The following is a 13,784-nucleotide window of genomic DNA, read 5'->3' as shown; positions in this document are numbered from 1 at the left end:
GGGGAGGGAGAGAAATAGAGAGAAAGAGAGAGAGAGGGTATGTATTCGAGAGAGAGAGAGAGAGTGAGTGAAAGAGAGAGAGAGAGAGACAGAGAGAGAGACAGAGAGAGGGGGGGAGAGACAGAGACAGAGAGACAGAGAGACAGACAGAGACAGAGACAGAGACAGAGACAGAGACAGAGACAGAGACAGACAGACAGAGAATGCGTGACGGAGAGAAAAAGAGAGACAGAGGGAGACAGAAAGAAGGAGAGAAAAAGAAAAAGAGAGGGTGTTTGTAAGTGCGTGTGTTATTGTGTGTGTGTGTGTGTGTGTGTGTGAGAGAGAGAGAGAGAGAGAGAGAGAGAGAGAGAGAGAGAGATTGTTTGTTTGTTTGAGAAAGGAGAAACAAAACAACAAAATGGCACATTACAGGTCATTTAATGAAAGAAAAAAAAGTAAGATAGACAGACAGATAGGAACAATGCAAAAAAAGAAAAGGTGTAGGGCCCACCACCAGCGCCCTCCGACCAAACAGACAGACAAACAGACAACTTACTTCTCTGTCCAGATCCAGCTGTTGGTACTGCACGTTGTACTTCAGGATAAGGCCATTGGGCTGCTTAGGTGGAGACCACTTGATGAGCACTTCTCCAGTTTTGTTGGACATGAGCTCGATGTGAACGGATGACACGTTGATGTTGTCAGATTTAGCTGCAAAAGATAACACAAAAACACACTGAAGAAGGCGAATTTAAGGTGAAATTGTTGTCCTAACCGAACAGAACTCTAAAACAAAGTTGCAACTTTTGCTTCATTGAGCATCTTGCTCTGAAACCAGAATTGAAGACGAAGAATGTAAACGGACGGAAAATGAAACTCTATAAGTATCTCGGCTGGTTCGTCTTAAAAAAATAAAGGTTGAAATTATTCATAGTACAATAATACAAAAGCAAGATTCACGCATCAAAAAAGTACCAGTCATTTAGTACATGGGTAATGTAAAAAAAAACAGAAGTATCGGGGCAGGAAGAAAAGAAGTGGAACTATCAATGGCCGAATCAAACCACCTGAAAGCAAAGTTTTCAGAGAAAGTTAACCAATGACATGTCAAGTTTTATATAAAAATCATAGCTGGTGCCAACTAAAGTGCCCATGTTTTGAGTGGGCAAAAAGGACTGAAATGATCTACAATATGATAATATGAAAGCAAGATAAATGTTCCTAAAGAGAAGCACATCAACACAATGAATTAAAAAGTAAGATAGACACACAAAGACAACAAAGGAGGGAAAGAAAAGGAGTAAAACCCTTCAATCAACGGTAGGCACATTCTTAGAAAAACTTTTTAACAGCCATATCCAATCAAGAAGTGACTTCAAATGGTCCCAATGCTTTTGAAAAAAAGGTTTGAAATTATATGATAACAAGAAAGCAAGATGTAAGGTAAAATAAAAAAACAAATAACTTTTTTTAGGGGGTGAGAGAAGAGTCAAGTTCTAGTTCGAGCACCAGCATATCAGTGGGCGCCCATAGATTGACAAGGTTTTAACTCCACATGATGCATAATTTTGAGAAAATAGGATTCAAAGATTCATAGTCTTACAGCTGAAATGGTTTTACTCCTAACTCCTTATTTATTAAACATTAAACTAAAAAATATATAAAAATATACAGGTCATATTGTCTCGTCTTTTACACTGTTTGCAGGGCATCTGTGCCAGTACTGTGTTACGTATAACTCAAATCTCCCCCAAACAAAAAAGAGTCAAAAACCCTGTCATTCTAAAGGTGCCAGAAGCGACATCTTACGATCAGGCTTTGTCTGTTCTGTAGTGATAGCCCCGGTCCCGCACAGCTTCTCTCCTGTGTCTGGGTTGGTCTCATGGCAGGCAATAACCTGAGGGGCGGGAGGGGGAAAACAATAAAACATCACTGCTACATTCAGTGTAAGAACAATTCAAGAAAATGGAACATGGAGAAAAATAAGAAACCCCAAAAACAAAAGAGAAGAAAAAAAAGTCAGACCCACATGTAAAAACAAAACAATGACTGTAAATATTCCAACATACAAAGGACAAAATTACATCAAGTGGGATTGGTTTTGGTGTAGTGTTGGTGATTAAGTTCTCAAATTCCCGACTATCAAATCCGGGACAGTTTTAGTTTTAGTAAGAATTTTACGGCACTTGCAACACAATAAGATCAGATAAGTGCTGAAGATTAGAGGTGTTACAAGAGAGTAACAAACACAAAAAGAGGGAGGAGAGATCAGGACTATAGATGTTTCATAGGAAAGAAGGAGCAAACCACACCAGAGCACCCACCAACCACCCACAATCCGGGGCAGTCCTGGGAAATTCGGGACAATTGGCAAGCACATTGCCCTGTGAATCCCGGCGGGTACAAACACCCGAGTCTCACCTCAATGTTGTAGTTCTGGAAGTGCTGCAGGTCACTGAGCTGGACCTCGGTGTCATAGATGATGACCTCATGGACCACCACAGAGGCCACCGTCGCGTTGATCACGCTGGCATTGGCCTTCTCCACCTCAGGGCCCGCCGTGGTGAAGCGGGCAGTGCTGGTCACATACTTCCCGCCAGCCGTGGTGCTGATGGTGGTGGTACCCGCAATGACCGTTACACCACCACTACCTCCACCCACATTACCACCTCCTCCGCTAGCACCACCAGAGCCAGTGTTCACCACCGCCGGTCTGGGCTTAAAGCCGAAAATTTCACTACTGTCATAGCCACCATACATGCTGTTCATGTTCACATCCTTGCTGGTCAGCGGCCGGTCAAAGTCCAGGCCGTCATTGTAAACCATGGCCTGGCGGCGCACACGACGGTTGCCCAGCTCCATGTCTGGCAGCTCAAATTCTGCATCCTTGTCCAGACACTCCGTTCTGAGGGGATAGTACATTGAAAACTTTCACTTTACAAACTGCAATGGAATCAAAACACTAAAGAGCACTACAACAACATTTATAAACATTACATAATAACAAATCAAATCAGAAACATTATAATAATAAAAAATACAGTAGCAAAAATTATAGCTACAAATACAACCATATTGCTCATCACCACTCACCTCCCAATTCTCTGTACCCCGCTCATCCTCACATTTTGGAAAAGAGCTTTTACCTCAAATTTTTTACATGCCCTTCACCTCCAACTCTCAGCCCAGTCCCGTCCTCTCCTCTCTCCACTTCATTTTGGGCACCCTCTTCCCCTCGATTTCTTAATGCCCACCTCATCACAAGATTCTGGTATGCAACCAGACCTGCCAATATGATCAAAAATGGGCGTTTTTCTGAGAATCCTCTGCAAAAATCAGAGTCTCCACAACCCCAGAAGATTCAGATTACATTACAAACCATGTTGTGGCAAAGAAACATGCATTTTGCAAATATACGTAAATAAACACAAAATAGCAATGTGTTTTTCACCCTGTTTACGATAAGTCGCGGAACTATTGCAAATAAAAGCAGAGAAACATCAAATCTTTTACAACTTTAGTAGCATACAATGGATGGAAACGGAATTCCAGTAGTAAAAAACCAACAGATTTTTTTGCAAATCTGATCAGGGTTCTTCCATAGACCAAAAAAAAAATCGAAAGGCTCCAATTTTATCAGAACACTTAACAGGTTTGCGCATCCCACATCCACTTGTTAGTATGCCATTCACCTCCAACTCATAGCACCCCACTTATGGCCGCATTTCCGCACACCTCTCACCTTCACTTTTTAGTACCCTCTTTCCCTCCATTTCATTGCCTCACTTTGGTAGGCAACCCACCTCCACTTCGCTACCTCAGAATTACGAAGTTCTATCTGCTCAGTACCTATTTTTGAGAATTTTGACGTATAAAAATTTTGACTTTCACACCATGTCAAGCTTTTTCTAATTTAATTCCTTGAAAGTCACGATAACGACTCCGAATAATCTTACGATTTTGATAGAGCATATAGAACATTTGGTTTCTGACCTCATGGTCGTAGTAACTCAAAACGGCTAAAAATGTCAGCTAGAACTTTGTAATTCTGAGGTAGCGACTTGTTGGCACCCTACTCATGGTCACATTTCAGCACACCACTCACCTCCACTTCTTGGTGTAGACAGCGTTGTGCAGCTCGTTCTCGAAGGAGATCTCCCTTTGGCGGTCCTCCTTCTCCCGCTCCACCTGTTCCTTGGACTTAGGGCAGGCACAGCACTGGTGCGGCAGCTGCTCCTGGGCCTCCTTCTCCGTCTTCAGCTGCGCCAGACGACGCTTCTCTTTTTCTGCCTCAATCTCTCGTGTGTTCCTCATCGCTGTAATGGGTTGAAGGGTGGGTGGAGGATGTACAAATCATAATAACCAATTCTAAAAATTAACATTTCAGTTTCAGTAAGAGTTCTATGGTAGGCCTACTTGCAACACAAATAAGACATATAAGAGCCAAAGACTAGAGATGTTACTAGAGAGTAGCATACAACACATTACACACAAAGACAAAAATTAGGAGAAAGATGGAGGATGGATCTTTGATAGAAAACAAGGAACAAACTACATCAAAGCCCAAAAAAATGTTCTTAAACATCCGTCACCACAATATAGTTCATTTAGGGGGTGGGCTATATGACCATAAGTTTTGAGTCTAAGAGAAACATATTAACACCCTTTCACATGCAAAAATCTTATGACACCTGTAACCTCTGACTTGGACCTTTTTTCAGTGCAGGTTGCCATCTTTCTTCTACCACCATTCATTAGCGCATTCTAAAAGAAGATGCTATCGTTTCGGAAGAGTATAGTGTATAACGCACCAGCTGCTATGCAGAGTTTACAAGCTGAAAATCGATACATAAGTTTTTTAATCAGGGTCATTTTCAAATTAATTTTGGGATAGCCCTCACTTTTCGTGACAGTAAAAGAAAATCTTCACACAAACAAAATAGTTTTGCTGTGAAAAAAAGAGTAAAAAGTTCTGCTATGAATCAAATAAACCTCATGAATAAAGCCGAGAAAACATCAAAGAAAAACACAAAACATTTACAAACAAATTTCAGAGGCAGTGTCAACAAAACAAGTTTTTAAAAACAAAGATGAAAAACCGCACACAACTCAACAAGAAAGTGGATAACATGTGTGATCAATTCATCACTGTTAAAAATCCTGATCCAACACAACAGGAACACATTACATTGAAGGAGAGAGAGAAGCACACACATCAGGTTATCCTGCCCTGTGAGAGAAAGCCCAGACACATACATCTTCAAGCACCCATGAAAAAAGATGTAAAAGAAAAGACAATTTTTAATGTACAAGTTTTACAGCTCCTCCCCCCCCCCCCCCCCCAAACAAACAAAAATAAAAGCAATAACAACAAAAGACTAAATTTAAATCATTTAGGGGGTGGGTGATTTCAACTCTGCCTGTCAGTGCCAACATGGGCTCAGTGGGATATAATATTCTAAAAGACACAGGTGATCCATTTTTAAAAAACTTTCCCACATGGGAATAAAACTACTGTCTTTTGAGCCCTATGGGGAGGACTCTAACCAATACACCACAGACACTCGTTTTTTTAAAAATAAAACAGAAAAGAATGCAATTAATGTCAAAAACACATCATCATCATCATCATCCTCATTATCATCATCATCAACATCATCATTCTGACTAAATAATCATAACTAACAAGATTTTTTTGTCTTCACTCTGCCACTTCTGCTCAAATAAACTTACAATATTTTTTTGTGTATTTGTATTTAAATGGCAATTAGGCATCCAAAAATTGGGTATTCAGACTTAAAATTAAAAACACAGAAGTGTTTAAAAGGTCTTGTAAAAAAATGTACTACAGTCCTGTTGGAACAGAGTTTTAAAATAACCATAATGTCCAAAAGAACCTCTTTGCCTGAGAGAAGGGGGAAACAATGGCACACGCACCAGCACACATATGCACACACACACACAAACACACGGACAGACAGACAGAGACAGAGACAGAGACAGAGACAGAGACAGACAGACAGACAGACAGGCAGACAGACAGACAGACAGACAGACAGACAGACAGACAGACAGACAGACAGACAGACATGTAAGCACGCACAAACGCATTCAAAATGATGGACAGACTCACGGTTATCACAGAAATCTCTCTTCTGAAAACCCTCTCCATTGAACTTCTGAGCATTGTAGAAGACTTTGTAGTGGGTCACCCGGCCATTAGGTTTTTTGGGTGGCTGCCACTTGACGGTCAGCTCATGAGGTCCATTGGACTTGACCTCCAGATTCAGAGGTTCTGATGGTACTGTGAACATAAGAGGGCACGCGTATTACAGCACTAGCAACAACAAATAGGTCATATAAGTGCCGAAGATTGAAGGTGATATCAGAGAGCAGATACAAAGAAAAGAAGGAGAGACAAGGATGACATATGTTTGATGGGAAAGAAGGAGCAAACCACAAAAGAGCACCTGCCTACCACCTACACACATTATTCATGAACTGACTAATGGTACAATAGTGCCCATTTAATACTGGGGGAAAAAGCAAGATAAGGCTGAAACAATATAGGGCCAAAAAATAGAAGTAAGAGCTATCAATCGCACCCTCTAATCACCCACCACAGACAAAAACAAGAGAGGGGGAAAAAAAGAAGTAAGACCAACCAGTAGAACCCTCCAAAGTTAATAAGGAAGTGATTATCAAAATTGTTGGGGGGTTTTTATATTAACTTGAGACGTTTGCAAAGAGTTTGTTTTCTTAGTAACAACATTCTTTTTTTTTTGGGCCCACTTGCAAAATTGTACTGCATCTACTGTACTTCTAAAAATGACAGCATAAGTGTTTTGTGTGTAAGTGTGTAGCTGTGCAGTGGTGGCACGAGGGGAGGGGGGGAGGAGAAGAAGAAGGAGAAGAAAATAAAATCTTTCAACTCACCCGCGGGGCTGGTCTTGATATAGATCACCTTCGACTGTGAAGCAACACTGGCTGTGGGCAAAGTGTAGGCTTGGATGTAGACGGCGTACTTGGTGAAGGGCTCCAGGTGGAGGAAAGAATACTCATAGGAGGAGACGTTGCCAATGGGGGAGGGCTGCACATCCTGGGTGGACCACTCTGTCTCCGAGCACGCATCCCGGCCAGCATACAAGTCTACCACTGGTTCAGTTCTGGAGAGGGGATTTTTTTTTTGGGGGGGGGTGTTAAGTTTTAGTTAGTTGCAGTACAGTTTTTATCGAGCTCGAAACTGCATGAGGTCATATGAGCGCCAGAAGATTAAAGGGTGTTACAAGAGAGTAACAAACATAAAAAAGAAGGAGGGGAGATAAGGACGATAAGTATTTGATAGGAAAGAAGAAACAAACCATACCATAGCACCTGCCAACCACCCACGTTAAGTTTTAGTCGCTGAGTTTTGCGGCATTTGCAACACAATTTGGTCATTCAAGGGCAGAGGTTATAGGTGTTACCAGAGACTGACATAAAAGAAAAAAAGGAGGAAAGCTAAGGATGATAGACATTTGATAGGAAAGAAAAGGCAAACCACACCTGAGCACCCGCCACACCAACTAAAGGTACACTAAGAAGAAGTAAAAAAAGAGCAGATCACACAAGGGCTCCCTCTAACTCCCCACTTTAATCAGCAAGATGACAACAACACTTCACCAGAAACAGAATAGGACAAGCAATAGCAAAACACACACACACACACACGCGTGCACATGCACGTGCACGCGCACGCGCACGCGCACGCACACGCGCACGCGCACGCACACGCACACACGTAAGGCAATAAGCTACTCACACTTTCTTGTAATGTATGATGTAGTTGATGAGCTGCCTGGCATCCCCACCATGGTATCTTTCCCACTTCAGGACAACCATGATGGGAGCAATCTTCGTCACCACCACGTTAAGGGGAACATGGAGGCCTGCACCACAGAGGAAACACACCAAAACACAGTCAGTCAGTATACCACCAGCTCAATACTTTCTTGTACAGCTTCCTCTGTATCACAATGTGCCCCTGTGCTCAAAGCACAAAATCCAGGCCAGTCTCCCTGTTCTAATACCTCCAGTTTCCCCACTTTTGAGAGTTATTGTAACAGCTCACTATCCAAGAATTACAAATCTGCTGCTCACTACCTCGATTTGAGAAATTTAATGTTTAAAAATTTTGAGTTTCACACAATGTCAAGCTTTAACTAATTCAATTCTTTGAATATCTTGATAACGACTCAGAATCAACTTACAATTTTGATACAGCAGATAGAACATTTGGTTTCTGATCTCATGTTATTAGTAACACAAAATGGCCAAAAATGTCAAATAGAACTTTGTCAATTCTAAGGTAGCGAGTTGTCTACTGTTGAAAAATCTTCCCTTTGAGCACACAGTCACTTACAGCGAATGCCTGTGTTCTGTAGAATTTCAGTCTCATCATGTACTTACCATTTCAGTGACTGGAATTAAGTGCTTTCAAAGTAATTCGCGTCATACCCGATAAAAACTTAACTGATCCTCCATTGAAAGAAATAGATGATGAGCGTCGCACCCCCCCAGGCAATAATAAGGCAAGTAATACAGCTTTAGCAGATTTCCTATACCTCTCTCATCTTGTTCTTTAACGGACTGGCCGCCTGTAATGCACTGAAAAATTGTAAGTGCTAGAACAGAGTTTAATTGATCTTGTTACAATGGTTTTAGTTTTAGCAAGCATTTGATGGCACTTGCAACACAATTAGGTCATATAAGTGCCAAAGATTAGAGGAGTTATAAGAGAGTTACATACACAAATATAAAAGGAGGAGAGATACGGATAATAGATATTTGATGGAAAAAAAAGAGCAAGCCACACCAGAGCACCCCCCAACCACCCACATACAATGGTTTCCCCAAATACTGTTGAAATTATACTCACAAGGTATGAGGTCACCATTCGTGGTATTGCTGATGTCCACGTTAATCCCTTTGCTGTCAAGCTGCGGACGCACTCCCACCTTAGCCGTGAAGTTTGAGATTTTTCCAAAGCAAAGCTTACGATTGCCATGGAAACTGACCCTACCCTTTCTGATAGCCATCTTGTTCATTTGCTCTTGCGGGAAGATCTCCAACAGATTGGAGTTGTCCACTACCAGCAGGCTGTACCTGAAAACATTGAGATTGAGCAATGATATATTGTTGTTGTTGAAAGTTAGTTTTTAGTTTTAGTAAGAGTTTTACGGCACTTGCAACACAATAAGGTCATATAAGTGCCGAAGATTAGAGGTGTTACATGAGAGTAACAAACACAAAATAGAAGGAGGAGGAGAGACCAGGACGATAGACGTTTGATAGGAAAGAAGAAGCAAACCACACCAGAGCACCCGCCAACCACCCACTTGTTGAAAGTGATCATCGCATTGCATCATTTTAGTTTAGTTTTAGTATTAAGAGTTTTCTGGCTCTTGCAAGTTGCAACACAAAAAAGCCATATAGGAGCAGAAAATTAGAGGTTTTACAAGAGATTGACATACAAAGAGATGAAGGAGGTGAGATAAGGACAATGGATGTTGGATAGGAAAAGAGGAGTAAACCCAATTAGAGCGCCCACCAACCACCCACCGATATAGGTCATTTTACTCATTTCGTGGCTGCTATTCCATATAGATGATTTCATAAATGATGCTTGGTTTATTTCTCATGAAGTCTGATTATTATGTTACCCAACTGCAGTTTTGTCCTGTTTACTATTTACTAACATAGATGGGATCTTATTATTCTTCACACCTCTCCAATTAATGTGACGTACATTATGTCCACACTGTGTGTGAGTGTGTGTGTGTGTTTGCACGCGCGGGTGTGTGAGTGTGCATATGTGCGTATGTGTGTGTGTGTGCGTGTGTGTGAGTGTGCATATGTGCATATGTGTGTGTGTGTGTGTGTGTGTGTGTGTGTGTGTGTGTGTGTGTTTGCACGCGCGGGTGTGTGTGTGTGTGTGTGTGTGTGTGTGTGTGTGTGTGTGTGTGTGTGTGTGTGTGTGTGTGTGTGTGTGCCCTTGTGTGTGTGTGCCCTTGCATGTGCATGTGTGTGCGTGCGCCTGTGCATGAGTGTGTGAAAATCACGTACAGGTTTAGTGCCAACTGCTCTCCTCCAATGATCTCTAAACCTTTGAAGAAGTGGAGGGTGAGCAAGGCGTACGACCTCATGATCTTGATGTAGCCGGTCACCTCGCGAATACCTCCCATGTTCTTGGTCAGCTCTTTGTCAATGTTTTCTGAAACGAGCAGACAACAATCAATAAACATTTGTTTCCAATTTTTAAAAAAACTTCATAGGGAAACGGAAGGATGCAGGACCCACCAGTGGTGCCCTTCAACCACTTCTAAGGAATAGACAAATTTGTCTCTAAAATTCTGGTTTAACCAACTTGACTTTTTTTCTGTTCATCATCTATTATTCCTGTATTATATTGTCTCCTCTCACTTTCTGATCCAAAAAATCATTGGGCTTAAGCCCAGCTGGGTTTTTTGTTTTTTTTTTAGTGTCGTAGCATTTACTGCTCAGTAAACCTGCAAAAGGTGATGCAATTAATGATTGTGCTCTTCCTCACGTACACGTGTTGTTATCGATCTAGTCATGTACACATAAGATGTCAGTCATGCTCCAAGCAAAGAAAGATAATGTATTGAGTATCTTCATCTGTCTTCCCCATACTGATAGACTTCAGTCATACGCCAGTTTTGAGAAAAGAGTAATGCATTGACACAATAATGTTTATTAAGCGGTGAGGAAAAGAAAAAAAAATCGAGACAGGAAACAGAGGTAAACAAATGAAGTAGCACTAACCTAATAGGAGGGGAACAGAAAACACAAGAGCGCCCACCAACCACGACCACATAGCAATGACACATTATCAATCAAAAAGTACAGTGACTGTCAGAATCTGCAATGGAAACGTACATCTCTCAACTCTACCTTCTGTAATACCAAAAGAGCTTGATAAACTCACTGTGTAATGAGAAAATGAGTATAAGATAAATACAGAACAAAAACTTGTGTTCACAAACCTCCACTCATAATCTGGATATCCAGGTTGCCACTGACTTTGCTGCAGCCAAAGAGACGCTTTGAGTCCTCAATGCTGTGCACTATAGTACTGTTACATACTGGGGGGAAAAAATAATAAATTATCGATCAAAACAAAATCCAAGCTGTTGGGAACCAAATGACTGTAAATGTTTTTCACTCCATTAGACAAATTTATATCATTATGTTCAAGATCTTTATGTTTATTCAGGTGTCCCAAAAACTGCATTTGTCTTTTCCTGATGGTTTTTATCAGTGAGTGTCCCACGTGGACTTCTTCAAGCACTACCTCATTTGATTTCTTTTCCTTTCAAGATATTCTCAGCAGTCTAAAAACCACATTTCTCTTGCTTCTATTTTTTTCACTGTCGGATTAACAAGTAAATATCTCCTCTTTGGAAAGTAGGGGCACAGAGTACCCCACGCCGCATGGATACGATAGTAAAACATGGAGTACGTATAGGGTTAATGATTGTCCGGCTCAATTACCTTTAGGACAGAATCCCCCACAAAGCACACAGCGAGGAATCTTCTGATCCTTGGACTCGTCCACCTTGTAGCCCACGGGGCAGTCAAACACACACAGGCTGGGCTGGCCTTGGCTCCCCTCCAGGAGCTTGGGCCCAGACTTGGACTCCTCCCCTCCACTGCCCGAGACCGGGGACAGGCTCAGGCACTGTTTGTCCGTCAAGCAGCTGTGGTCCGACAACTGGACATGGGAGAACATTCAACAAGAGGAATTTTAATATCCAAATTAAATAATTTTCTTTTAAATTCTATTGTTCCTTATTCCCATGGGCTTTGTTTGTTGTTGTATTTTTTTTGTTCATTTGCTTTTTAAATTGGGTTGGAGTTTTTTTGTTTTGTTTTGTTGCTGTTGGTTTGTTGTTGTTTGTCCAGGGGGGGAGGGGGGGGTGTGGTCTCAATTTATTTTATTCTTTCTTAATTTCGGTAAATAGATGTACATTGACAAATTAAGTCGTTTCTAGAATGGGAAAAGCAGCACATATACACAGCACCATCAGAAGAAGGCTAATAAAGATGTAGGACCTGCAAGTGGCTACCTCCCCCATTTGGTTTAAAAAAACAATACAATAATTCCTCAAAGCCACATACCAGAAGCTCAAGGACACAACCCAGCGACTACCTGTCTAAACACTATGTCAGCAACTGGCCAGTCAGAAGCACCCTCAAATCACCTGCACTAATGAGAAGATCAACCTCCAACCACTCACTCTAATGATTAAAAAATACACTCTCTAATCACCCGCTGTGATGACAAAACAAGCAAGAAACCCCCCACTTTGTTTTTAGTAAAAGTTTTACGGCACTTGCAACACAATAAGGTCATACAAGAGTGCCAAAGATTAGACGTTACAAGAAAATAACAAACACACAAAAAAGGAAAGAAAAGAAATCAAAACCATAGATCTTGGACAGGAAAGAAGAAAAGATAGATAAGATAATACTTTATTGTCCTAGAATGATATATTTCTTGCAAATCACACTAGAACACTGGCGAAACCACCCACTAATAGATGTTTGGTAGGAAAGGAGTAAACCACACCAGACCACCCACCAACCCACCCACTCACAGATATTTGATGAGAAAGAAAAAAAGAGCAAATCACACAAGAGCAACCCGCCCCCATTTATAGACCTTCGACGAGAAAGAAAAAGTAAACCACCACTAGAGGACATCCTCCTCTCTTCTCCCCCCCCCCCCAAACCACACTAAAATAGATGTTTGACGGGGAAAAAGAGCAAACCACCACCCGAGCAGCACGCCACCCACCCACCCACCTTGTAGGTGCCGTGCGGGCAGACCGGGTGGCACTCTCCCTGGAACAGCACGTTCTTGCAGGCGAAGCAGTCAGAGGCGGAGGGCCCCGAGCAACCCCCGAGGCAGTACGGGTGGCAGCACGTCCCATCCTCTCCGCACGGCTGACCGCCGGCACAGTTGCAAGCTGGGGACACACACAACAAACACACATACACAACACCAAATAATGAGTAAAATCAAAGCCAATCAAATAAAGAATAAATAAATGCGCTGAATTTAGGGTACAACGGCAAACGTTTGTTGGAGTCTTCTTGCACCCAACAATTTCGCACCCAACAAAACTAAACATAACAACAGTTTTAAAAAAAAACACATTTGGAACGTGTTTCCCAGTTGGCCGTGTTACCATTTCCCCTCAACTTGTTCTCCCTCTCCACACAAGCCTACAACAGGGAGAGTCATCCATCCCCGCAGCTTATCAATAAGCCAGTGGCTAATCTTCCATGGGTCTACTACACATTCAGAATTCAGAGAGGTCGCTTCTATTTCGGGAGAGGAATGTTCGCCGAGTGAAAAAAAACAAACATTGTAATCTCAGCTGCATAAACACGACAGTTTTTGCAGACTGCACAGATTTACACCTTTGAAGAGATAGCTATCGGCTCTATACCCTGATTAAGCAATGGGGCTGAACCACATTATGAGACTAAAATAAACCCCAAAAAAACAAGAAAATTAAAATTTAAAAACCAAAACACTATCATAAAATAAACACGTTCATAATCACTGTTGTGGAAAAGCAGGGGTGTGATAATATCACAGAAAACTGATAGCAGTTTAAGTTATGAAAATTTGACAGTGAAACAGGCTTAAGACTTCCATCTCTCACTACCGCTAAATATCCTTCTTTCCCCCTGAAAGGTGAGACCATACACACACACACACACACACACAT

The 13,784-nt window shown here is 41.7% G+C and overlaps 1 protein-coding gene across 1 annotated transcript in view; it reads right to left on the bottom strand.

The window, feature by feature from the left end:
- The window catches only part of LOC101863472 (putative molluscan insulin-related peptide(s) receptor), a gene marked incomplete in the record, with an annotated part of 140,638 nt that overhangs the window by 15,027 nt on the left and 111,827 nt on the right, over positions 1-13,784 (bottom strand). Inside the window, 12 exon segments of the mRNA XM_013080393.2 lie at positions 539-693; positions 1,792-1,879; positions 2,404-2,887; positions 4,088-4,298; positions 6,116-6,286; positions 6,919-7,148; positions 7,784-7,910; positions 8,900-9,126; positions 10,087-10,234; positions 11,028-11,126; positions 11,536-11,755; positions 12,850-13,013. Of these exon segments, the coding sequence (XP_012935847.1) occupies positions 539-693; positions 1,792-1,879; positions 2,404-2,887; positions 4,088-4,298; positions 6,116-6,286; positions 6,919-7,148; positions 7,784-7,910; positions 8,900-9,126; positions 10,087-10,234; positions 11,028-11,126; positions 11,536-11,755; positions 12,850-13,013 (2,324 nt within the window).

Source organism: Aplysia californica, unplaced genomic scaffold (assembly GCF_000002075.1).
Source record: "Aplysia californica isolate F4 #8 unplaced genomic scaffold, AplCal3.0 scaffold00005, whole genome shotgun sequence".
Classification (NCBI taxonomy): domain Eukaryota; kingdom Metazoa; phylum Mollusca; class Gastropoda; order Aplysiida; family Aplysiidae; genus Aplysia; species Aplysia californica.
The sequence above is the reverse complement of the archived record's forward strand: the minus strand, read 5'-3'. Positions and strand labels throughout refer to the sequence as shown.